Raw genomic sequence first — 26,386 nt, 5'->3', positions numbered from 1 at the left:
ACTTTACTGCATTTCAGTCTCTGACTCCCAGTCAGCCACTAATTCCTGTAAAGAGAGAAATTATTACAACTCTATGCGCTTAACCAAAAAGGTTCTCCTGTCCCCAAAGGGTCAGCCACATTACCAGATCAATATGAGTTTGGATCTTACCCAAAATACCATGCTGCCAGCCAATCCTTTAGTAACTAAAACTAAAGGTTTATTATAAAAGAAAAGAAAAGAAAAGAAAAGAAACAAACAAGGTGAGAGGTGTTATATGATCAAAGCAATCAGATACATACAAATGATTTGAAAGTCCATATATATCAGGTTTTCAGTAGAATTGTGGAGTTTGCAGGCTTGTATAGTCCCGCGAGTACATCCAGTATGTGGATGGGTTTCAGTCCTTTGTCTCTCAGTTTCAGTTGCAGATGAGTTGGTCCCTAAGTAGGAAGCAGGAATGAAGCCTGAACTAAGGCTGAAGACCATGTGTGGTTGTGATGCAGCTGCCTTTTATAGTCTCTGCTTGGATTGCTATATGGCTGTTTCAAACACAAGCCCTCAGCACATGACATGGAAAAACCAGAGAGAATCTCATAGGGCACGTTCTTACATGTCCTGGTGACTCATCAAGTGTAGCCCTGGCTTCTCTCCCTGGGCTCATTGTACCTATGAGTTTCCTTGATGGGCAATTAAGCTGGTTTATTGCTGCTTCCATTCTGTCTAGGATGTCACCCAGAAACACAGCACAAGTTAAAATACAGATATGCCATACTGTTACATAATTATAACTTATAGTACCAAGATGATACATACACATAAACAATATCATCATACTAACAAATTATAACCTTTCTAATGGTATCTGACATAGCCTATTTCATATAAATTATTGTAATTTTGCATTATTGATATTAAATCATATTCTAAAAGGTCCCCCTATTCCAGACAGGGTCACAATAGGCAGTAAGACACTAGCCATGCAAATGTAGCATTACTCCAACACCTGCCGTCTTAACAAAGATTGGCCAGGGCCAATATGGAAGGAAGCACAGCTATGGGAGGAAGCACTGATTATTCTAATAGATTAATATACAGTTTTAATTACGTTTTCTTTACAGTTTAGTATTCCCACTAAGGACATATTACCTGTGTGCAAAGACTGGTGTAGAAGCAGATGAGTGGATTAAGATACTGCGATGGAAATTGGTAAGGAAATAGTGTGATGTTAAATGGCAATGGGGCACTGGGCAGAAGGCTAATACCTATGATTTAGCACACCAAAAGACCAGACAAGCATTTGTTGGCTCTTTTCTGTGTTTACATGCACAACAGATAGATGCATAAACCTGCATTAATGCCGGGTAAGACTGAATTGCCATGCCCTAGTTGAGACTATATAGCATTATCCATTTTGAATTACCATAAAACTGAGAAATTATTGCTCCCACTCAGTTAAAATTTCAGTGAGCCAGTCTGAACCTTCGAAGATTAACATGCAACTTCTATTGACTTGAGTGAGAATTGCAGGCTTGGAATCTGTTCCATTGTGTGCATAACACATTATGAAACCTGTAGGTATGCACTTTGCAAGGACTAACACATGAATAAGACTTTGCTGCTTATGAGGTATACATTGCATTACAGTAAGTACATTACACGACATTTGTCACCACCACTTTGATCTTGCTGCTTATATGTTCAGCCTCTTCTTCCTATCTTTGTCTGTCTTGCCTATTTAGACTGTAAGCTCTTTGGCGCAGAACCTGTCTATTACTCTGTTTTTGCATACTACCTGGTACAATATGGCCTCCCTGTTCTTGACTAGTCCCTAGGCACCACTGTAATAAATATGATAAGTAACAACAGTAAGGCATATATACAACATAGTTCCTTTAAAAGTGCATATGCCATATAGGAAGGGAGTGTTAGGTTTTTCCCCAGACTCTTGGTGGAATTCCCCTACATGTCTGGAAATACCCAAACCGGTAGACTAACTAGGCTGGACCTGCAGTTTGAAATCATTGCATTAAGAGATGCATGCATAAAACTGGTTAAGTATTTTGAATGTGCATATTCTATATTACTGTTTTCTTGAGTGCCTTCTGCGTCCCCAGTCTTCTACAGAACACAGAAAGAGACATGGCCCCTGCACCAAGGGAATTTTTTTTAACCTAGATTGTAGAGAATACAGGACAACACAGCCAACACACATTGGGTGATCAGATCAGAGTCAAGAAGGCAAGGCAATGTGTTATAAATCTAACTTGATCACAAATTAGCAGCTAGCATTTGATCTATTTGACCAATTTCTATTTTGAGATTTCTTTTTAACTATCCACATACATGAATAAGTAATGGATTGTCTTTTGTTTCAGTCACAAATAAGAAAACAACTGGACCAGCGTGATGCCACCTCTACTCTGTAGTTATTTCTCTAAAGATTGCTGTTTCCTCAGCAAGATTCAGTCTTCATCCTTAAGACAGTGTCACTTCTTCACACCAGTTTCAGCACATCCTTTACCTAATGAACATCCATGTACTTGCACATATAGGATTACTGCTAGCTAGGCACTTTGACTGTGAAATGTTGAGTTATCAATGAAGACTGTTGCAGCCTAACACGGTCCGTTCCCTACCCACTCACCTGTTCTTAATGTACATTTAATTCTATTCTGCTCACGTATGCATCACAAAAGTATTCAGTATTCAAAACTTTTGGTACAATAGTAAAGCACTCTTGTGTCAGCTTCATTGAACTTCTGTAATAAATTAGCAACAGCTGTTGTACAGGGTTTAGCCTACTCAGTTGAAATCAACTTCATTCTTGAAACCTTAAATATTTCTTTTGCATTGTGTTTTAAGGGTTTAAATCCTAGAGGAAAATTATGTCTCCAAAGTGGATTTTCTGTATGTAGCTGTGAAACTGACTACAGTATATTTTTGTAATTAATGTGCACCCCTATTGCATGGAAAAAGATAAACTTAATATTTTAAAGTCCAGTGTCAAAGGGCGATGAATGATACTTGGTTATGATTAGAGCTATTAGCGTATGGTCTGGCCCTATATTGCAAATATGGGTAGATTGCCTCTTCTTCTTTCTGTTAAATAGAATCTGTATTGCAGAAAAGTACTCTATTGAGAGAGCATCCTTGCTTATACACAGGGGGGTTGGTAAGGGCACAGGGCAGTTGGACCCCAGCTTCTCTATTCCCAATACACCCATGAAGGAGTAGCCATAAAATCTTAAGGAATGAGGACAGAATGTTCTACAGCCACCATATCCCTTAGTCCCCCCGTCTGTTTCTAGTGGAATTCTAGCCAAGGGGGGGTACCCTTCACTTACCGCATGAAGACGATCTTTAAATTTTATGCATTTTTGCTATAAGCATCTGCTTGTAATTATTTTTTCTTGATTAGTATGGGGAGTTTACAAGTAGATGCCATTAGTTTTAGCTGATTAGGGGTGTGTGTGTGTGTGTGTGTTAGTGGACAGGAGCAAGGGGTCACATTCTGGAAATGAATTGTAAAGCATCTAGCAACTATCCAGACAAATAAAGCAGGGATCATGTATTTCTTTTTAAATATGAAGTTTGCTTGAATTGTACCTGCTCAAAAATGTTTTACGTCAGACAAGGCCATGTTATGTTCTCCCTCCATCTAAACTGCTTTGGCATTTTTTTAAATAAAGCTTGCACACACACCAGTTTAATTTTGCATAGCTACCTTTGCTGTGTGAAGACAGGCACCTGAGCCTGGAAAAACAAGAGACTCCATTACAGTAGAGGAAAAATCCAAAGTTGTAATTACAGGAATAGTATTTTGTTTTAACTTAGATTTTCAAAGTATTGGGTGAATGTTTTTTGTGTAGATTAACTCTATTAAAATGTCTGAGTAAATACAGTTTCATCATACTACTAAAAAGGTGCTCTTTTTAAACTTGTGATTATGATACCTGCAGTCAAGGAAGTTAGGAGAATGGTACCATCCTGCAACAAAGTTTTATAAAATAATTATTTCCATTTCCTTTTTCCTCCCACAGAAATTTTTTAACAATGCCATCTCTGAGGAAAGTTTTTAAAATAAACTAAATTGTTTACAAGATAACTGCAACAGAGTAGAGATATGCTCTACAACCCTGCTTGGTAAGCCGACTGCAGTCACATCTCTCTACTAATGGCTGGTAAAGCCTATGTGAAGTCAAATCATCTCACAATGTTGCTTCTTCCCATGAGAACAGGCCAGGTTACAGAATATTGGAAACAAAATATAATATACACTATCTTTCTCAAACAATCACAAATTGAAGCCAGGTCAGCATACAGCTTGCTGTTTTTCAAGTGGAGCTTCACACAGACGGACATTACACTGGTTGATTGGGTTTAGGCTGACTGGTTAGTTTCTAGGTGGAATTTCAAGTGTTTGCCTTACTTCTGCAGTTACAATCAGCACAAGTGGAAGATGGCTGTTGGGAAAGCATTCTCACTGAAGGCTCCTCAACTGTAGAATTCACAATCCCATAGACTAGAACCCAAATGTGATCACTTTGGAAATATATTGTGAAGCCCCTATTTTTCCCCCCCTCAGGTAACTGAAGAGGCAATGGGCTGAGGGATACAAGGTCTGACTCGTAAGGGTTTTTTGAGACAGGAAGTGTCCCCTCAGCCCATCCTCAATTCTGAAGTGGAATTCTAATAATGGTTACTAAGGGAAATCACTGCCATTTATTTTAAATTAGAAATCCCACACCAAAATATGAAGTTCTGCCTTAAAACCCACACACACGTAGAGGTTGACATTTGACAACAAATGATGCAAGTTTTTATAAAAATGTAGTAATTCAAAAATCACGAGACTGACATGGGATCCACACTGGTTATTTTTCAGCCCATAAATTCTCCACGTTTTTGAACATTTACAAAGCAACAAGGGGGACAGTCATCTGCATGGAAAGGCAGGTTTACCAAGCAATATTTTAGAACACATAAAAATGGATCTGGCTACAACATTTTTAAAAATACTATGTTTTATTTAGACATTTACTTAGGAAAACCAAAAAGATAAATGAGCAGATAAAGTGTTATCGCTAATATATCCACAAATATCAGGACAAAAGACAGATATGGGTATCACATCTACACTGTACAAAAGAAATACAAGAAAGTGCAATGCTGATTGGGCACTTGTACCCACTAAGGAAAACGCTTGAAGCAGTAACTTATATAGAAATAGCATCATCCTTCTCCTATACCAAGGAAGCTCACATTCAGATTAGTAGTATTCCCTTACCAAAGCGTCACAAAAATGAAACGTATGGGATAGTTATTGATTGTACTGCTATGTCTGCCAGCAAATATTCTCTTTTTCCCAGCATTTGCAAAGAAGCATTCATTCCAGGACAACTGTGAAAATGAATTCTATTTCCCCATTATGTAGTGGTCGCTAGTCAGAGGGCAAAACCTACTCGATGCTTCATTTCCTGTACAGCAAGGGAGCGGTGAGTCACTTGTCTGGACCAACAGGATGCTGATACTGGTCAAGTCTGTTAAGCCTGATTCTTAGTAGGTGGCTCCACTGGAGCCATTTGGTGGTCTCTCCAGTACTGTACAATACAAGACGCATGGTCAGAGTCTATCTACAATACACTCCTATCTCATTTCAGATTCAGCACTATGTACAAATTCATTTTTATTTAGACAGTAAGGGGACGCGGTATTTCCTCTCAAACATTTGTTATTTGGTGGGCTGAGAGTTACTGAATCTTTTTGTCCCATTGGGTAGTGAAGAGATGCCACACCTTGAAGATACCATCAGGTTAAGAAACCTCTACAACCTGCCTCAACTCGTCAAACAAGGGAGCAAGCTCCTTCTCTAAGCTGACGATCAATCCTGTAACAATAAAGAAGAGAAGAGATACAAAATGGTTACACTACACAGCATCCATTAATTCTCTCTCCAAAGCAGCCAAAAAAAAAAAAAAGTGTTTACTAAAACTAAACTGATTTCATTTCGGCATCTCACTCTGCAAGGAAACCGCATATGAGACCTTATCACAGCAGTGACCAGCAATTGCCAGTATTAAGTGTCTTCTGGTCTCTTCCTCCTTGAAGCACAGATGGGGGATCAAACAAGCAAAACAGGGCAGGAAAATCCCTGGCATAGGAATGGAACCAATGCAAGCACGGTCTTCCTCTTCCCTGGCACCTGCAGCATCCCTTCCACACAATGCAGGCTCTGTGGAGCATTGGGAGAACATGTATGTTGGAAAGTTGGGGAACGACTCTACAAAAGAGGATCCTCTCTAGAACAAGCAGAGAGCCAGGTGGACACTTTGGAGTGCCAATCTCAGAGACCTGCATAACTGAAGGGAGTTTTGAGACACGGTGTTGCACAGGTTAACAGAGGGCAGAATCTGGCCTGCAGAACCTTTGTTACTGGTAGTGATAAGAATAATTTATTAAGCACTAATTTGTTCAAGACATAAGATAAGACAGTATCTTCCTTGCAGAGCTTACCAACGAACAGACAAAAAATGAAGCCTGGAGGAAGGAATAATGTAGAGTCTTTTTTGTTAGTGTTTGTTTTCATGTTTGGTTCACTTTTTGTGGGCATTGAAGGAGGAGAAAGGTTGTCAACTGGTTTGTATTGTGGGGTAATTATCAGTGCATGTTCCAAAGAAGTGAGGTTCACATCCTGTTTAAGGTAATGCATTATCCGAACATGGGGGAAAATGAATTGCTTCTAAGACAGATCATAGGCATTTTTGAAAATTTTGCTAGAGTCCTGTTTTCAAAAGTTTCAAATATTAGCCCCCATTGGGACTTACAGAGTCTTGAAAATTTCACTGAAAATATTTTTTCCTTCGATCATGACATCCTTTTTAACGGATCCCATGCTGATGACAAGTCAATATGCAGTTTTGTAACAAATACTGACCTAAGCTTATGTAACTGATATTTTCAAATGAATTATTTTAAGTCTTCTTGAAAATATATCACTCTAATAGTTTAAAATGGCATAACAGTTTAGGAAATTACTGATAATGAAAACGTACCGGTATTGGCATTGCTGCTAGCAATGAAACTTACTACCAAAGGTAACCGATTGAACTGGACCACCTTAAAAACAAAAACAAAAGTTCCTCAAAAAACAAAACTCAATATATTGCTTGTCAGACAAACTGTGAAATTTGCTATACTAATTCCCTAATCCTGCAATCCTTACAAATGCAACTGGTCTCATCAACTTTTAAACTATAAATGGGAATAAAGGCTGGCTCTTATGTATAGCTTTTAAAGATTCAAGTTTAAAAGGTGCTGGCAGAGATAGACAGCAATCACATTTTGTGGCTCACAGCTATGTACAGTATGTTATACACAATGAAATCTAACCAATTTTAAAAGTTGTAGCATACTGCGTATGCTATTTCCTCCCTCTTGTTACATGATTAAAAAAATTCTCAAGGGAAGGAGATATTATTGCCCAGATATTCATGAATTCAGAAATGCTGAACATAAACTAGTAGTGTCAAAAGAATGTCAGAGCAATGCAGTCAGGGTCAAACAGCTACTTTTTTGCATTTACTTTCCATCAAACAAAGCTGTATGTAGCAAATCTAAACAGTTAGGCTTTTTTCATTTATTTGCATTAACACCCTACTGTAAAATTCTGCTCCTCAATCCACTGTGAACAGTGCAGGAGTGTGAATCTGTTGAAGGATGATGGATTTCAGTAGACACATGAAAAAAAAAAAAATCAAGTGTATAAAGTGTGAACTGCTATTTGTAAATTTCCTTGCCCAGAGACTATTCCTGAAGCAGGACTTAACTATAGACAGTTTGAAGTGGACAGATGCCCCAGTCTGTTCAGAAATATCACTGATCACATGTATATAAACATGAACACTTTTTCAAGAGAAATATTTTTAAATTGTCAGCAATAAACACAAATTTAGAAGAGGGACATGTCAACAGTACATATTAGAGATTTGCAACAGGCACCATCTGCTGGAGACCACAGTGGTTTTCAAGTACTGCCCTGTACTAGTAACTGATGCTGGGAAACAAAAGGTAATTTCAATGACTATTGCAAAAATCCAGCATAACCAGTTATTATGTATTTCAGGAAATAAAATACACATTTAAATATAATCAAACCCCAGAGGAGAGCCAGTATATGGTTAAAAAAAAAAAAAAGTCATGTAGGAAGAGCTCTGGCCAACAGATCAAGGCAATGCCGAAATCCCTTACCTGGTATGTGTTGTAGTAACAGATGATACTCTTGTTTTTTGAAAGCCCTAGTTTGCTGCCCTGGTCTGTCGCAAGGGCAAAGGTGGACAAGAAACCGGGTCTAAGTGCATGCTCTGGAGCATTATCATTGGCAACTGGAACAAAACATATTTTACATTCCTATGTGATCTCTGTACATATGGGTCAGGCACCTTGCATCTGAGGCAACAGTTAACAAGATAAAATCTCGTACATATCAAACTGCCCTTACCTGCTTCCCACCTTCCCTCAATAATGAATGCCTATTGATGAGCTTTGGAAGATATACAGAGTAAAACATTTACATGTGTCTTTATCACCACTTCAGCAGCCAGCTTTCCTGATGTTCTGAGGATGGCTTATTTTCTATACGCTTGTTTGTTGAGCAATGATCTGTGCTGATGAAGTTTTGTTTTATTGTCTCATTTGCAGTAGTGTACCAAACCCATCACATTTCACCCATATCATGCTTATGCCATATATCTGCCTTCAGATTCACACATACAGGAAACTCCTGTATGGGACATCAGAACCAGCTGCAGATGCCTGAATCTTTAGATTCTTAACTTGTGCTATTGTGCCAATAGCACAAGACATCTAGTACTACTGGAAAGTAAGGTCAGGACAGCACGGCCATCAACATAAACAAATTCAGAGTTAAGTCAAGAGGAGTTAGGTGCATCTATCTTGGGTAGCATTTGGCCATATCAGTCTACTGATAAGACTCGTAGACAATACAGGATTGGTTTAGTAGCAATCTGAAAGCAGCTTTAAGGTATAATTTTGTTAAATGATTCCAACTGTCTTCACTGATGATATGACATGGTAAGGTGCCTACAGGCTACGGTTTTAAACACGCTGCATATGCCTAGATAGAGGGCTCCCTTTAAGACATAATTTAGTGTTCGATAAATCCTTATTAAAATGTCCCAACTTTGAGCATGTTTGACTTAATACTTAGATCAACCTCCAATATTTACAGTAAACTAAAAGCAAAACAGGAGGGGGGGGGGGGGGAAAGAGTCCCCTCTCCATTAAGAAGCAGGGTTTTGTCTTTCAATTAAAAATGTCCATTATTATACAGCAGATGTACAATCAAATGTTACGATTTACCTTTGATAACAGGTACACCATCTCTGTCTGACACTAAAATAGCATGAAGACCTTCAACACTAGAGAAAACAAAACAAATCTGTTGTTTTTACCAAGTTTAAATGTTGGCAGCGAGGTTCATTTTTATTCAGCAAACACATGCCAAAGTAAAAGCAGAAGTAGTAGCAAGGAGATTTGATAGTGCAAGGAGTGTCCACCGTTAAACTAGCTTTTGTTTTGCAATCACCCAAGGGATCTGCAAAATTCACCTTGCCTTACAAGGCAGACTTTTAACAGAAGTTCAAACAGAATAGTATTGGAAATCTTGGAGGTCTTTCAGTTTCAGAAAGGAGATGGTTATTGGAGATAGTCCTTAGTGCAGGTTTCACTGTATTTGCACACAGTCCAAAAGCGTAACTATTTAGTGCTGCTAATGACTGACCCAGCCTAGCTACTTGCAGTTATCAGAAAAAGGAAGTCATCAAGAATTACCAAGCTTCAAAAAGCCAGTAAGAAGTGTTGCTCCAGTAACCAGAGCCTTTTTTTAAACACTACTCTCTTAACATGAAATGAGGTGTACTGTACTTCTTCTGGAGTGGACCAATGGAAAGGTTTGAGTTGTTTCCATCTGAATTTACTTTTAACTCATTAAAAAATAAAAGTGTAGTAAATTTCAAGATAAATGTCTCTTTAATATTGAGCTGGGTTACCAAATGATAAGTTTTTGTAGCCAAATAAATATTATTCAGTGTATAGGAACCTGCAATTTAAAACTTAATAGATTCTTTTTAAAAAGTATCCAGAGAGTATAGACAATCTGTTATATTACTTTCACTACAGCCCACTAAAATCCAAATATATTTTAACACACATTAATTGCAAAGCAGCACACAGTGCAGAGTGAACACTTTACTGAAGCATAATGGTTATGTTACCTTGGTAATTTTTTGTACAGGAACCTTTTCAGGTCCTATAAAGAAAAATAAGAGTATAAAATATGCTTTATTTTTCAAAATAATCATATGTATGAAACTCTCTCAATTTTATCACAGTAGAAACAATTCATGTCATTTTTTAAAACTTCCTCTTCAGTTCTACTACACTTATTTTAAATTGCACTGTGTGAAGTATTTTGAATTCTAAATCTGACACCCCCCCCAAAATACACCCACTTCAACTTTATTTCTGTTAATCATTTCAGTGACTCTGAGAACGTACCTATTGATATTTGTTAACCAACCAAAAGGCATCCAATAATGCAATGAAGTGGCAGCAAGCATACGGTTGTATTTCACTCTCTTCCCAAAGTATTTTGAATATCACATTTCATGTTAACACACTAAATGCATAGCACTTGAACATTTTAACATATTCGCTGCCACAAATGCATGTCCCAGACACATCTGAACTTTGTTTTAGCATCTTCCAAATATAGAATATAAATACTGACCAAAGAGCATATTCGCCCTCCTTTTGCATAAACATGTCATTCTCAATCAGTCAAGGCCTGTTCTCCTTTCAAAATGTTAATAGTCTTCTAAGTCCTCAGTCCTGCAAATACTTCAGCTCATGCATAACTTTACTGACACAAGTAGTCTCACTGAATTAAAAGAGGCTTCATAAGTAGAGCCCTATCAAATTCATGGCTGTGAAAAACACGTCATGGACGGTGAATCTGGTCTTTTACCCTATAACAGCCTCTCTCAAACTGGGGGTCCCAATCCAAAAGGGAGTCACAAAGCTATTGTAGCGGGGAAGGGGGTGTGTATTTCTGTATTGCCACCCTTACTTTGGCTGTCCAGCTCTGAAGGCAGTGCAGAAGAGTGATGGCTGCTGGCCGGGCGCTCAGCTCTAAAGTCAGCACTGCCACCAGGAGCGGCGCAGACGTAAGGGTGGCACGGTGTTGGGAGGAAGCGGGGGGTGGGGGGTGGGGGATGGAGGAAGGAGATGGAGAGTCATCATGGGCTTTACATGTTTATATTTTGTGGTTTTAAAATACATATTCACACTTTGTTACAACACCATGAAATATAAGATTTAAATATCTGAAACCATGAAATTCAAGATTTTTATATGTTATGACCATGAAATTTATAAAAATAGACCATGAATTTGGTACAGCCTTATTCATAAGGGTGTGTCCATATGGATTAGTTTACAGGATTGGGGCTGTAAAGTAACTTTTCTGGACAGGACCTACAATTTTTTCCTTCACAAATACTGAAGCAAAAAAAATTATATATAATTACACAGACAAAATATTTTCAAACAGGAATGTGTATTTTCAAAATACTTACATCAGCCATGTTTTGAAACTTTTTCAAACAAATCCGATGTACTGTCAAAGTTCCTGAAAAATAAGAGTCAACACAAAAGCTTTAATTCTCTCTCTCTCTCTCTCTCTCTCACACACACACACACACACACACACACAAAATTAAGGAGGAGGGAGATTTCCAGCATCCCCTGGCTCTCCTTCTGGTGCCAATGTGAAGAGGATAACGCTGAAGGTACCTTGCCCAAGAGAATGAATTTTTGGCATTAAAATGATCTTAAAAGAAACTGACTTACACTCAAGCCCTTCCCCAGAGGGCCTCCCCCCCCAAGCAGCCCAGTTACAGCTGTCCGACCCACCTCAGGAGGAAACATAGGTCAAAAGCTGCACAAACTAGGTAGAGGGAGTCTTTGGGCAGACCTAAACTTAAAAAGCTGCAACAGCATAGCTGTACTGCTGTAACGTGTTAGTGAAGACGCTACCATGCTGAGCTTCTCCCATCAGCATAGTTAATCCACCTTCGTGAGACGCAGTAACTATGTCAACAGGAGAAACTCTCCTGTCGATACAGCACTGTCTACACCAAGAGTTAGGTAAGTATAACGGCACTGCTCACGCATGTGGATTTTTCACACCCCATGAGCGACATAGTTATACCAATGTAAGTTTGTACTGTAGACTTGGCCTCAGTGATGAAGTGCTACAGAGAGGAATGAGAGTAAGGTGAAGGTAGGTGCAACATGTTATTCCTGGATATTCTCCATGATAAACCTGCCTGACAGCCACCTCAGCCTCTCTGTCAGCAGGTTTGTATGTTTCAACAACAAACACTTGAATGGGACAAACCTAGGCAGCTGTTATTCTAGGTATTTTCTGAGAGCCCCTTTCCAGCCTACCCGCTAATCACAGAACCACATCACACAGACATGGATGTGTGTCAGTCAGCTTGAACTCTGTTGAGAGGAAATGTAACACTAGCATGGCAGAGGAAGTAACTGAAAGCACTATCTGCGCCTTGGATTGAAATCTGCCACTGTTTTGTTACCAAAGCTTGCCAGCTGGAATCTGCGTCTGTTTCTGGATGTCCAGACAGCAGGAGTGTCAGTTGGTGCAAGCGCTGCCCACCGCCCCTTCAGTCGCCTAGGTACGCTGTTCCTTTTATCATGAAGACACTCAGTCCGTCATCTCTGTCTTTGTCACCTTCCCACTGGAAACACTCTCTGCACGAGACTACTTCCAAAGGCAGTTTCAACTAGCGCAGACTGCTGTCAGTCAGCATCACATGCACAGGGGGGTGGTAACTGTCTCTGCGCTGGTGAGGTCTCAGCAGGAGTATTGTGTCCAGCTTTGTGTGCCACCCTTCCGAAAAGATGTGAACAAAACGGCAAGAATTCAGAAAAGAGCAACCAAAACGACAGAAGGTTGAGAAAACCTGCTCCAGGAGGAAAAGGGAAAAAAAAGGTGGGGAGATTTAGTGTAAAGAAGAGAAGACTGATGGGGGATCCCCACAGTCTTCAAATACAGAAGAGGTTGTTAGAAGAAGGATGGGGATCAATCGTTCTCCGTGTCCACGGAGAGGAGGAGGAGAAGGAATGGAGCGAATCTGCACCCAGGGAGCTTTAGGTTAGATACTAAGACCAGGCTCCCAGCTACAAGGACAGCTCAGCCCCGGGCCAGGTTTCCAAGGGCGGCTGTTAGACCAGGCTGGACAAACACCTGGCAAGGCTGCTCTAGGGTCACTTGGCCCCGGTGGTGGGGGAATGGGCCGATCGCTCAGCCCCCGCCTTTCCCGGGGTCCAGGACAGAAGCCCTCCCGCAAGGGAGCGGATTGCCCCCGAGAACCGGCCCCTCCAGGGCTCCCGCAGCCGTGCCCCGAGCGGCCCCGAGCGGCCCCGGCGGGCAGGCCCGTGGACGTGCTGCCAAGGGCCAGGCTGGCGGGGCTCCGAGTCTCGCAGGCGCGGGAGGGAGGAGAGGGGCCCGGGGAGGGTTTTCCGGGAGGCGGCAGCAGGATGGGCCTGGGGGCTCCCCTGCCGCGGTCGCCGGGCCCCTCCCGCTCCCCGCAGCACTGGGCAGAGCGGGCCAGACCCAGCCGCTAGTTCCCGGAGCAGCGCGGCCCGCGGCGGAGACGGTCCCCTGAGGGACGGGGGTGGGGATCAATATCGTAGGCCCTATAATAACAATAACCACAACACCTGACCTCTGCTTGGGGGGCGGGTCCCCCTCGTCCAGGCGACCCCCCAAGACCCGGCCCCCCCTTACCCTAGAGTCCAACGGGCCGCTTCTTTCGGGCTTCCCCACAAAAATATCCCAGCAGCGGCGGCTTCCCCTTAACCCTCGATCACATGACCCCCCCCCCCAAAGGGTCGCTACATAACACATACCTCGCCCTCACTTCCGGGTCGCGTCAGATCGGGCTCCCTGGCAGCTAATGAGCATGCTCACCCGTCTGCGCCTGCTCGGTGAGAGCCGCGACAGGGCTGCGCCCGCGCGCTTTGCGCTAGTAGGACCGGGAGGGGGCAGGCGCAGGAGGGCGGAGCGACGGCGGCGTCTCTGCCTGCGTCTTCCGCTTCCAAGCGGAGCAGAAGGGGTCATGTGACTGCAGTGGGGCTGGGACCGCGCGAGACAAGGTGACAAGAGGGGCGCGCGCCCGTCTCTCAGCATGCGCGCGCTCTGTGGTTGTAGCTGCTAGTGCAGCGGTTGTGCCCTAGGGGCGCCTGCTGCAGGACGCACAGCTGGGGGGCGGGGGAAGGTGCGAGGGCCGCGCGAGCCCCAGCTCTAATTTTCCTGTAAGCAGGAGCTGTTGGCCCTGGCTGGGCAGGAATCCTACAAAGAGGTCTGGGCGGTGGGTGAATTACCTAACCCTTTGCTGGGGGGGGGGGATTTTCAGTGCGCCCCCCCGTGTAACACTTTTTAACCCTGAAACAAACACTGCCTTAAGGCCCCACCGCCCCACGCCCTAATGCTTGATGCGATCACAGTGACACCGGCCCGCCCCGGTTGTGCCCCGGGCTTGGCTGGTACTTCTGTTTGTAATGCTAGGGAGACAAGGCGGCTGAGGTGACACCATTTACTGCACCAACTTCTGCTGGTGAAAAAGACGAGTTTATCTCACCCCCCTTGTTGCTCTGAGGCCTTGGGACCGCCACGGCTACACCGCCCCTGCAAATCCCACTGTCATTCTAGGAACATAGAGTTTGCAGTTTGGCATCTGAGAGACTTTGACATTTCAGGGACAAAGGTAGCACAGAGATTCTGTGCATTTCCTCTGCAGTCCCCGCAGCTGTAGAGTAAAGCAACAGGACATGCAACAGGAGTAAAGCAACAGGACATGCGGCAACTTACAAATATAAATAATCCTCTCCTTAGCAGGTGGCTTGCTTTCATTCTTGCTAGGGCAGGGCAGCTCTTCCAAAATTTCAGACTTTTGGGAGTCAGGTAGTTTACAGCTGACACACAGCCAGTGGAGATGGAGAGGGATCTCCCCTCAGCAGACTGAAGACCTCACTCAGTTAGAGGTGCAGTGCTGTTCAACTTATTTCAATATTAATTCATCATTTACAGTCATCATCTTTAGAAAAAGATATAAATGGTGTATTATGCATGATTGTTAATCCAGGATAACAAATTATGTATGTATGTATGTATGTATATTTACACCACAGCTGTTAGAATGACTTATGAAGAAGATAAAGCACATCCTGCTGTGCAGATCAGCTCTCATAAACTAAATAATTGGGCTCGGTCAGTGTTGAAGGGCCTCCAAAGAAAGGGATGCTGCATAAAATGGTGTGATAACTTGGTAGGTCACTTTCTTCTCAGCGAGATGTTAACAAAACAAGACCTGTTTATATAATTAGATAGAACATAAGATCTTGTTTTGTGCAACAAATGCAAAACTGAAGTCTAGCTACTTAAGGTCATATATGTTTCTTAAGGTAGAGGGTATTACATCAAATTCCTAGCCAAATTTATGTTATGTGCATCCCATCTATAGTTTCACTAGTTGTTTCATATGACAACCTGCACTTCATCACCTAAATTATGGTATAATGTTACTGTACACTGTTGAACAATTCCAAAATTTGATGTTAGAATTAGCATCATGTCAGATTGACAAAGTGATCTCATTTGCACAGTGATTTATGTTTTGTAAATACTTTGGGACCTTCTGGATGAAAGATGCTATACAATGTAAATCATAAGAATGACCATACTGGGTCGACCAATGGTCCATGTAGCCCAGTATCCTGTCTTCCGATAGTGACCAATGCCAAGTGGTTTAGAGGGAATGAACAGAACAGGTAATCATCAAGTGATCCAGCCCATCACCCATTCTGTCGCCATTTCCCTCTGGCAAATTGAGGGACTTCAGAGCATGGTTTTGCATCCCTACCCATCTTGGCTAATAGCCATTGACGAACCTATCCTCCATGGGTCCACATGTTATAATGCAAAGAGTTGTCTTACATGTTTGGAAAGGATTGTATCAATAACTATTCAGTTTAACTAAGGATAAATCTTGGCAATCTCTTTTCATAATACATTATAAAGAAGGAGGGAAGAATATTCTGCCAAAAACTCCAAAAACAGACTTCAAAGAGAAACTGCTGAGTTAGAAATGATCTGCAAACTTGATACATTCAAACTGGGTTTAAACAGAGACTTGGAGTGGCTCTCTCACTACAGAAGGTAAATTAGTTTGCTCACCCATTCTCACCTCCTATTCAATGGTCGTCATTAGGTCTTAAGTACCGGACTCTGCCTCCCCCGTTGTTCTCAATGCACTTGGATATCTATAAGATGCCTCTGTGTTACCTATTTTCTGTATTACTGCATCTGAAGAAGAGAGCTGAAGTCTCTCAAAAGCTTATATCTACAAATATTAAATTTGTTAGTCTTTAAAGTGCCACAGAACTCCCGTTGTTTTTGCTGTATACAGACTAACACGGCTACCCCTCTGCAAATATATATATTTAGACATGCCTGGAAAATGGATGAAGCTGGAGAGAAGATACTGATCAATTCAGGAACAAAAGGGACAGAAAGAACAACAATGAATTTTTGTAAGCTTTTTTGAAAAGTTGTGATGCAGCTAGAATTATACTTTATGCTAATCTGTCACCTCTGCTAAATTTTTCATCCAAAATGAAGTAAAATAGTGCTTGAACAGCAAAATATCTGGCAATCCCGTTGTTTTCACATTCTCTGACAGGAGATGGAGACAGGCCAGTTGCAATTCAGAAGGCAATTTTCAGATGTTTTATCCATTATTCCTGTTGGAGGGGTTTCCACCTCCTGGGGGGGCTGAGCAAATAAGTTGTAGTTGCTTTTTAAAGATATTATGTAATTCAGTAAACATTGGTGGCAGAAGCTGATAGGCTGAGTTTGCCATTATGTACGTAGAGCAGCTAAACAGCATTTGTTCTAATAAGTCACACTGATGTATTTTTTAAAACAGGGATTAGACTAAAGTTAAATGCTTTACTTGATTTTTTTATTTGCTTAAAGAGGACAAGAGTGGATGTTTACTATCGTGTTTTAAATTTCTCTCCAAGATTTAAAAATCATTTTCTTCTTTTAGTACTGTAAGGCAGGTTATCCAAATGGGGTTAGTGCTCCTGTATATCATTTTTGATGTGCTTAGACTTTTGCTGTTTATATGCATCTTCCCAGGAATGAAATGTCTAGTCATCTTTTAAAAATCTCCCCAAAATGATGAACTTCAGTTTTACATCACTTTTCTGAATAGCTCATGTCCATTATCACTGCAGTTTATTCAATTTTATATGAGGCATCTTATGTGTTATCTAATTATATAAACAGTAGACATGCAATTATATTAGATCTCCACTTGGCTTTAATACATTATAAAGGATTTCCCACCTCCACACCCAGAGGTGTACATATGTGCTGTAATTCTGCTACTTAATTTTTTTCAACTTGAAGAGGAACATTGTTACTTAAAGGGGAAACATACATATACAACCATAATAAATCTTATGCCCATTTTTAATATTAATCTCAGATATGTGTGTGCAACAAATTCATAAACACAATCTTGCTTACAGTTATTTAGAGGTGAAAACTTGGTCCCATTAAAATGGGGGTTTTGCCACTGATTGCAGGGGGACCTGGATTTCACCTTAGGTGAATAGCATAAGATTGCAGATATATCAGAACCTGTTTTAGGTCTGCCAGAAGTCCAGAGCTCTTCATGCTTTACATGCATCACCATCACCCAATGTCTCAACGACATTTAAATTAATTACAAACTAGATGGTGCAATCTTTTTACTTTCATCTTCTAAGTCATTTGTTAAAAGGAGTATGTGGCACTAGAATGTTGCACTTTGATAAAAAGTACTCTTTCCAAGGGGAAAGGAAAAATGGTTTATTGCAAGTAGGTGGTCTTCCTTTTGGTAATTAACAGCTGTGTAGAAAAGTCTCAATTTATAAACCAATTCAGCTGCATTTTCAAATTATATAAGAAGAATTTAAGATTAAACACCATTTTAGTAACTAGAACACTTTGCCTTAAAAAGGAATAATTGATTTTATAAGATGAAATATATTCCCTCTCAGTATCTACATGAGCTGAGAATACAATAAAATAGTTGCTTCCTTTTAAATGCACACTGAATTTAAAGCAGAACTAGAATGAACAGTCAACCAGGAGTTTTCTTCAACATGTAAAAAAGTAAGATGTTTGCACATTTTTCACACTGAAAATTTTATTTTGATATGTCTAATATTACATTAGAGAGTATAAATCAGACAAGTCTTTTAAGTCAAACAATTTTTAAATCCTGAATGTGCCATATAGTTAGACAAAATAAAATCTTTGTTAAGATACCACTTTCATTTCAATGGATTTCCTTTGCAAGGCTTCCATTGCATTTATTAGGCATCTTTAACATGATTTGCAAAGACTGCATAATCTCTCCTGTACTGCATTGCCTTTTTAAAAGTCTGAAGAACAAGCATTCAAGTTCCTTCAGATTTTTAAAGTAGGTGAGGGACTTTACATTCTCCAACACACACTTGTAAAATATCAGTATCACAACTGAGCAAAACCAATGCCAGCAGCAGGTTCAGAAATGTCATTTGAAATGTAAGCATTTCCAGCCACAATTCAAAGTTTATTCAAGTTGAAAAATGTTTTTTTATCTTGTGAGCTTTCAGACTGCTGGACAGAGCAGGTATAATTTTCTTTTAAGAATGGATCCGATAATGGGAATGCCTAACACACTTGGGGGGTGGGGAGGGGGGAGGGGCTGAGAACACCTTTAAGGATCAGTGACACCAGAAGCCTCAAAATTGGATGGATAATTCTCATTCCTAATGGAAGCCCTGTTCTGTGCAAACTTACAGTGGTACAATATTAAACTATCACAAGTTTGAGGTATTAGCTGGAAAAGAAATATATACACCTATACACACATGCACACACAGTATTCATAAGTCTAGTGGTCCCAAGACCAGCAAACCTTGATATTTAGTGAAAAGGAATCATACACCTGTCAGGGAAATTATACATGCAAAGAAGCTTTAAAAACTATATTTCACATAATCCTTAATATAAGGATATTTTTTCTGTTTAACATGCTTAAAAAGGAAATTATTTAAACACACTGGAAAGAATTCCTATCTTTAATAGAGAGTAACCAAACTGAAAAGGGAGCCTGAAACCTGAAGCTTTCTTTAAAGATTACAAAATCATCTAAAAGATTATACCAAGACGCCTTATTCAACCTATTTTCCCTTAAACAGACAGACTAGATCTGTATGAAGGTTAAAAGAGTGGGTTTCTTTTTCCTTCTCAGAGTTTTTCTATCAGTTTCCCCTCCTGCCTTCTATAGCTAAAGCTGATGGGGTTAGAAATGTAGATGCAACCATCTATTATTCTATTAAGTGCCCAAAATTGGACACAGTGATCACTATGTTTATTCATTCCTCTACTGCCCTGTGGGGAGGAAAAACCCAACATCTCCATGGCTTATTCAGGAAGGAAAACTTGTGTTGGTTCATGATCATGAACCTAAGTTTCCCATGTGGTTACTCAGTGGTTTACAATCCATCTAGTCCAAGTGGCCAACTGACTCATTTAGGACAAAGGTTAAGATTCCAAACAAGATGCTTCCTTCATTTTAAAAGAGAAAAATTGAAAATTAAATAGTCAATTCACAATAATCAAGCATTGTAGAATTATAGTATTATAGTAGTATTATAAATGTATCTGCTTTGGTGGTTAATACACAAAAAGCTAGAATGGATTAAAAAATTTTTTTTAACAATGCCAGCAACGTTAGTCTTTTAGAGTGTGCTGGAGAAACAGCACAATTTGGAAAGGAAATGCATCAAAGTTAACAGAGTAGAAGGTGAAAGGTTGAAATGTATTTATGCTCATAGACCTTATCGAGATAGAAAGTAAGTCATGAACTCTTCCCCATTGATGCCTATTTCCTGTAAAAGCATTTTTATATACGTGTATGCATATGTTAGTATTTGCATGTGTCATAGGACTATGGATCTGCATGATACTGTATATGTATTACGTACTATATTCAAAACCAAGCTGGCTCATAATGCAAGACTGCCTGCATTTTTATAACATACAAATGGTAGTTGTCAGTATTAATTATTTTGTTTGTTCAGACTATTATAGTATAAAGAACAACTTTAAAAACCCCAAGACTACAGGGACATACTTTCAAAAGAGGTCAGCACCCAACAGCTCTTACTGTCCTCAACAGTGAGCTGCTGGATGCTGGGAACTTTTGAAAATCTGACTATTTTGTTTAAGTGACTGAATAGGAGCTAAGCACTTTTGAAAATCCAGCTCCACAACAAATGCTGAACACTTTTGAACATCTGGTCTTGTGTTAAAAAAAACAAAAACAAAAAAACCCTCACCAGGTTAGGCATAAAGAGATACAAATCATTCTCGCAGAATATTAAAAAAGATTAGTTTTAATGAAAGTTGAACACCCACCACCATCTCCTCCCCAAAATAATCACAGGAACGTAGGTTAAGATAATGGATTTGGTGCTACTATGGTAATTCCTAAGGAGATTCCCAGTAAAGTAAGATCCCTGTAAAATCTTCAACTGCAATCAACAACCTCATTAACAGACTAAGGGAGCTTCTGGTATAATTGAAATGGCTACATGGGGAAAAAAGTGAATGGTAAACAGAGGTTTAAGATTAAACTATTCCTCACTGTACACAAAAAATGTTTTGAAGGTAAAATGCAATGGCTTTGCTAAGGGCTATGGGCCTGATCCTGCAAATGGTTAATTCTACTTGTTTTTTCACACAGAGCCCCACTGAAGTCCACAAGCTGTAACTGCATCACTGTCACCTACTACACTCAAACACACTCATTCACTTTTTCTACAGGCATCATGTACCCTGTATCCAACTGTTTCAGAAAGTCCCTTAATTTATCAGTGTGTGGATTCATATAACCAGAGCCCCCACATATGTGGGGGAAAGGGTACATTTTACTGGGGCCCAGAGGTCCTGGCCCAGGCTGCAATCCCCATTACCATGAGGAAAACATTTTTCATGGCTCATGAGATTGTACGTATGGGGAGGGATTGTGGTATGTGTGTGAGAAGAGGCCCATGTTACAAATTTGTACTAGGCCTGAAAAAATTACCCTTGGGACCCGCACATAACGCACGTTCCAGTCCATGGAATTATACTGTATTGTATTTAATAGTTAAAATTTGCCATTGATTTCAATGAAATGGAATTTTGCTACTCATTTCAATGAAAACAGTGTCAAAGTTTGTATGTATACGAGTCTGCTTGCAAACTCTGGTCCTAAGAAGGAAAAAGTATTTGGCTACGTAAAATTGTAATTAAGCACTACATCTTCAACAAAATTACTTCCAAGGTCCTGAGAAATCTGAGCTCCACATTTTCTGCTATAGTGGTACCACAAGTACTGCAGGGAACAGGAAAATAGGGGGTTTAAATAATGAAATATTTCTATCACACCTACAATATATCTATGACATGTGATGTTTGTTCACTTTTGAAAAGAAACCAAGAAAGTTGCAGTGGAGATAACTAGATGCTGGTAATAATATTCTACATTCATAATATACAGTGCCTTTCATCTAGTTCTCTCATAGCATTTAGCAAAGGAAGATAGTAGAACTGATCCACAAAGTGATACTTCTAAGATCACAGTAAGTCTATGGTAGCATAGGGAATAGAGTCTAGGGCTTCTGATTCTCAGTCCTCATCCTTAATCACCAGACCATGCTTTTTTTTTTTTTTTTTTTTTTTTTTTTTTTTTTTTAGAGTTATCTAAAATTTGTTAAAGAGATACATTTACCTTGAAACCTAGGTGAATTAAAGAAAAGGATGATAGTTTCAGGTAATGACACCTACCTTTAAGCTCCCCTGCCAGTTTTTGGTTTTACTACCACATTTTCCTACATATTCCTTTCCTTGTTGCTGTGTGAAAGAGCAACACAGAGGACAGTGACTGACTCATTATTCAGGGGAATCAGTGAAACTAATATAAAATACACTTTAAAAATAGATATTTTTCCCCACTTCAATTTGTCAGTAACAGCACTCTTACTTGTTAAACTTGTAACAATAGTAGGTCAAAGATTTCAGAAGAAAGTTTTTAAGTTGACTTTCTGTCCCTTTAAAATAAAGTGCTAACCATATTTTAATGGCTATAAACTTTTGTTTTTTGTAATCTTATAAAAAGTATTTTTTTTGAAGTCCCAAATTTACTTCTAAGTTTGGTTTTTAGTAAAACAAACAGAACTTCCACTGAAATTTTTACCAAATGTGCAAAATATATTTTAACCTTACATTGGTAACAAATCAGGGTTCTTCATTGACTAAACCAGAGATGTTATGTAGTGTGTGTGTGTTGTTTTTTTTTTAAAAGGTCACCTTGCAAAAGATATAAATGGGCTTGTTATTTTTTTCTTTATTATATATCATGTTGGCCTCCAAACATCTGTTTTCTTAAATGATTTTTCTCAGCTTGTTTTTCAGTTGAGAAATTCAGGTTCTGTGCATCCTGGAAAATTCTATGGTGACTGGAGAACTAGTGAAATGACTGACTCAAAAAAGAGTCAAGATCAGCTAAAAAGTGCAAGGATTTTGAGTCAGACTGCTTAAAACTCTGGTTTGGTTTTATGTTAATATTTAAATTATGACTAATTAACATATTTGAGAAAGGAAATTAAAAAAATTCAAACCTCTTCGATTAACATCTTGCTCACAAGAATCATGCTTTGAGCTATCCCAAAGATCCTTCAAGGTACCCTTCCCTAGCCAAGGAAGAGGAGACTTGACATTCCTGATATTTTTACGGTTTAAAAAAAAGGTAAAAGAAACCCCAGGCTTTTATTTTTAAAATACTTCATAAAGAAACAAAAGAGGACACATTGCCAATTTCAAACCAATCATTGCAGATCACTTTTAAGATAGGCAGGTCTTTGTTCTACAGGAAGTAATACCCATCCTCCCCCAGTCCTCATACCCATCTCAGTAAGAGACCTTGCAAATACTTAATAGATTAAGTGTTTAGCAGCATTTTTTCAACTAATCAAAACATGTTTTTTAAACAATATTCTTAGAAAGGTAATTTTTTAAATAATTTATAATTCAATGGAATGTAGCAGCCTAGTTCTAACTGTGCAGTAACTATATGTTTATAGTAAGCAGCTTTATTAAACACATTTCTTAACCGTGGCTTCACAGCCCCAGTATTTTATGAACATACTATAAAATCACATCCCTTTGTGTTCACTGAAAAAATGGCACCCACATGCATACAGGTGTATCTATGAAACAGGAGGCCAGTGCACTTGTTCAAGCCCATTGAAAAAATTCCTTTATTAAAACTATATTGCAAATTTGACACGTTCTTTCATGTTATGTTCTCCAAATTGGCATACTTATGATACTTTCTGGATATTTTTAGAAGTTAGGGAATCCACATTTGCTTTTTCTTTCTTTCTTTCTTTCTTTCTTTCTGAGGCAAACTGCAAACATTTGGATGATTTTTAAAATAAACAGAGGAATGTGATGTATCACCCCTCTTTCCTTTGCCCCAAAACCTGATTAGTGGGGACATTCAGCATAGAAACCCCTGCTTAGTTTCAGTTTTCACTCTGCTGTGAAGTTTACCTTTGCTATCTACTTTGAACACTACCTCTTTCAAATGACCAACTATGTTTTGGTTTGGCTATTCACGTGGTATGTCACCAGCCAGCCTGTTCCATGTTACACCACTATATATAATATTGGGCATTTCCAGTGAAACACTTTAAAAAAAGTACACGCAAAAGGTTTAAGGGACACTCAAATTAGTATCTGAGGAATAAACTGTGCTCACAAGTTACACCAGTGTAAATCCAAAGTAAGCCCAATGAAATGACTTCAGTTAAGTAGCTACACTTGTTATAACCTGAGAGCAGAATTAGGCTTCTTGAGATTTGATAAATTATTTAAAGACACAAATTCTCAAACAATGTACTGCCCTTTTTACCAAACTCCCAGCATTCGCAAATGAGACAAAATATTTTGCTACGTTGCGCTGACAAATAGTACAATGATGTTGAAAGGTCACCTACTACACTCAAAACACTCATTCTTTCTATAGGCACCACACACCCTGTATCTAGCTGTTTCAGAATGCCCCTTAATTTGTCAGCATATGTGGATACATATAACTTACATGTTCAGTCCATGAAACTAAATTAAACAAACTATTAAATGTATTTAATAGTTTAATGGAATGTTTTCTCATCTATATGAAGACCATCCAGCAAGATTCTGGACTGAAACAACTTTATATCCTGTAACTTCCTCTTGTTCTAGTACTTGGTCAAATTCGTGGGGCTCTGATCACAGCAGAATGTTACAAATTAGTGAAGCATTTAATAGTTGACAGAAATGTTAAAAGGCACAAGGCTTGACTTAAGCAGTGATTTTCCTGTTCTATTTGTGATAACTGTACAGGAATCAGTTTTAGGATATTAGCCTGAAATGAGAAACTGCAAATCTCCAGAGAGGAAACATTGTGGGGTTGGTTTTTTTTACTCTAATTGCTATTGCAGGTTTTCCCTCTACCTTTTCAGTGAAAATTAAGGAATCTGGGAATGCATGTTCAACATGCTTATGGACTTATATACTACTGAAATACCAAATGGCAGAGTTTTTGTAAATTACTCCAAGTACTAAAAGCAATGTTTATAACTTCTGTACAGCACTTTACAAATATTTACTTTTAAAAGAGACTAGTTAAGCTCTTAGTTTTCTTAGCATTGCTCAGAAATTCTTAAAAACAACAACAGCTAACTGTTACTCTACGCCAAATCAATTTACCCCAACATATATTTAGGAATATATACTGCTATATTTTAAAAATATCAAGTTCCTCTCAGCTGGTAAAGCCTGAAGATTTACATAAAGTTAGAGATAGTGTTTAAAATATTATGTTTAAACTACACACACTTGACATTTGAATAAGGAGTGATGTAGTTATACTATTTATTTCATCAGTGAGACAAAATGTTTTATGGAGCTAAATTTCTGAGATTTTAAATAGAAAGTCATTTAACTTGTATATACACAAAGTGTTCTTTCCACAGATATTTACATGACAAGTATGTTAGAGGAGAACCACTATGACTACAAATATGGCATCCTTTCTGAGCTACTCTCTCTGCTGAAAGAATTAACGGAAGTTTTGAAGTAAAATCTAAACAATTAAAATATGTAAACTGACTTTGTCCTATAGTTCATAGTAGGTAAAGAAGCCATTAAATGATATTTCATCATAAGGATTCTGGAAACAGCTACACAGTAGAGTTTTACATCCACCTTCTTTTCAGCTTTCAGGATGAAACTAAATCTCTTCTTATTTTACAGGAGAGATATAATAGCGTATTTAAAGATGCACATGTAAAATTCTAGTTCATCCTCCTCGATAGATACTGGTCAGCCTTTCTAGTTCTTTGCAGTTGTCCATCGGCATGGACTCTGCCTTCATTCGGAGGCGATCATCTCGGTACACTTTTGCTGCGTATAGCAAGTCTGTTTCTTAACAAAAATAAAGAAAAGATTTTTAGGGTTAAAATAATAATTGCACATGCATATAAGGACTCTCTCTCTCAGAACTATCCCAAACATCTGACATCTAAATCCTTCTCACACCTTGCTTCACTCTGTTTGCTGCTCCCAATTGATAACCATTGTGACATCCACCTGTAGTTTTATTGCAGGCTTCCCTCTGCTGGATTTCCATCAGCGTTACTTACCAGTATATTCAATCAATAGTTACTGATTTAAGAGATATTCCCTATCCCCCACTACTTGCTTACTGTTCACAAATACAGATGTTCACCACTTTACCCCTGTGATCAATGATCTATTGTGTGGTCTTAATAATACCTCTTCTTCTGTCTAAACTGAAACACTTTGCAAAAACAGGTTGATTTCAGCAGCATTTCATTGCAGGAGAAAACTCAGAAAAAAGTTCTAACATTTAAATATCTCATTTCAGCTTTTTGGAATGACATTTAAATTTTTCATTTTGAAATTACTTTATTTTGAATTTTTAAAAATTGTGTACCATACACCGTAATACAAAACAACAAAACTTTTAGACTGTCAAAACAAAACGTTTCAATCAACCCGAAATGATTTTTCTTCTGGAATTTTCCTTCATGGATAATTTTAAAGATTTTGGCTTCCATTCTGATTCAGAATGAAGCCAAATTCCAA

At 39.0% G+C, this 26,386-nt stretch overlaps 3 protein-coding genes across 7 annotated transcripts in view; 1 reads left to right on the top strand and 2 right to left on the bottom strand.

Moving 5' to 3' along the window:
- The window catches only part of DAPP1 (dual adaptor of phosphotyrosine and 3-phosphoinositides 1), a 49,070-nt gene extending 45,503 nt beyond the window's left edge, over positions 1–3,567 (top strand). For both annotated transcript variants that reach the window (XM_067553796.1, XM_067553788.1), the window contains exons 8-9: positions 1,101–1,188; positions 2,358–3,567. In XM_067553796.1, the coding sequence (XP_067409897.1) occupies positions 1,101–1,188; positions 2,358–2,408 (139 nt within the window). In that variant the 3' untranslated portion in view covers positions 2,409–3,567. The remainder of the gene's footprint in view (positions 1–1,100; positions 1,189–2,357) is intronic.
- A 1,421-nt stretch (positions 3,568–4,988) lies between these two features.
- Positions 4,989–14,032, bottom strand: LAMTOR3 (late endosomal/lysosomal adaptor, MAPK and MTOR activator 3). Of its 3 annotated transcripts, none has more exons than XM_067553818.1 (7): positions 13,996–14,032; positions 11,637–11,689; positions 10,275–10,309; positions 9,361–9,419; positions 8,230–8,363; positions 7,035–7,098; positions 4,989–5,869 (listed from the first exon to the last, which is right to left on the bottom strand). In XM_067553818.1, exons 2-7 carry the CDS (start codon positions 11,643–11,645, stop codon positions 5,796–5,798), a joined length of 375 nt encoding a protein of 124 aa, XP_067409919.1. In that variant the 5' UTR covers positions 11,646–11,689; positions 13,996–14,032; the 3' UTR covers positions 4,989–5,795. The 3 variants fall into 3 exon arrangements, with proteins under 3 accessions (XP_067409919.1, XP_067409909.1, XP_067409924.1); XM_067553808.1 differs by lacking the exon at positions 13,996–14,032 and adding an exon at positions 13,874–13,977; XM_067553823.1 differs by lacking the exon at positions 13,996–14,032 and adding an exon at positions 12,660–13,123.
- Positions 14,033–23,237: 9,205 nt separating this feature from the next.
- DNAJB14 (DnaJ heat shock protein family (Hsp40) member B14) overlaps positions 23,238–26,386 on the bottom strand; it is a 31,978-nt gene continuing 28,829 nt past the window's right edge. For both annotated transcript variants that reach the window (XM_067553705.1, XM_067553716.1), the window contains one exon: positions 23,238–25,702. In XM_067553705.1, the coding sequence (XP_067409806.1) occupies positions 25,578–25,702 (125 nt within the window). In that variant the 3' untranslated portion in view covers positions 23,238–25,577. The remainder of the gene's footprint in view (positions 25,703–26,386) is intronic.

The sequence above is a fragment of the Emydura macquarii genome, unplaced genomic scaffold, assembly GCF_026122565.2.
Source record: "Emydura macquarii macquarii isolate MOO-44397 ecotype Brisbane River unplaced genomic scaffold, CSIRO-AGI_Emac_v2 contig_302, whole genome shotgun sequence".
Taxonomy (NCBI): Eukaryota; Metazoa; Chordata; order Testudines; family Chelidae; genus Emydura; species Emydura macquarii.
This window is presented reverse-complemented; position numbering and strand designations above follow the sequence as displayed.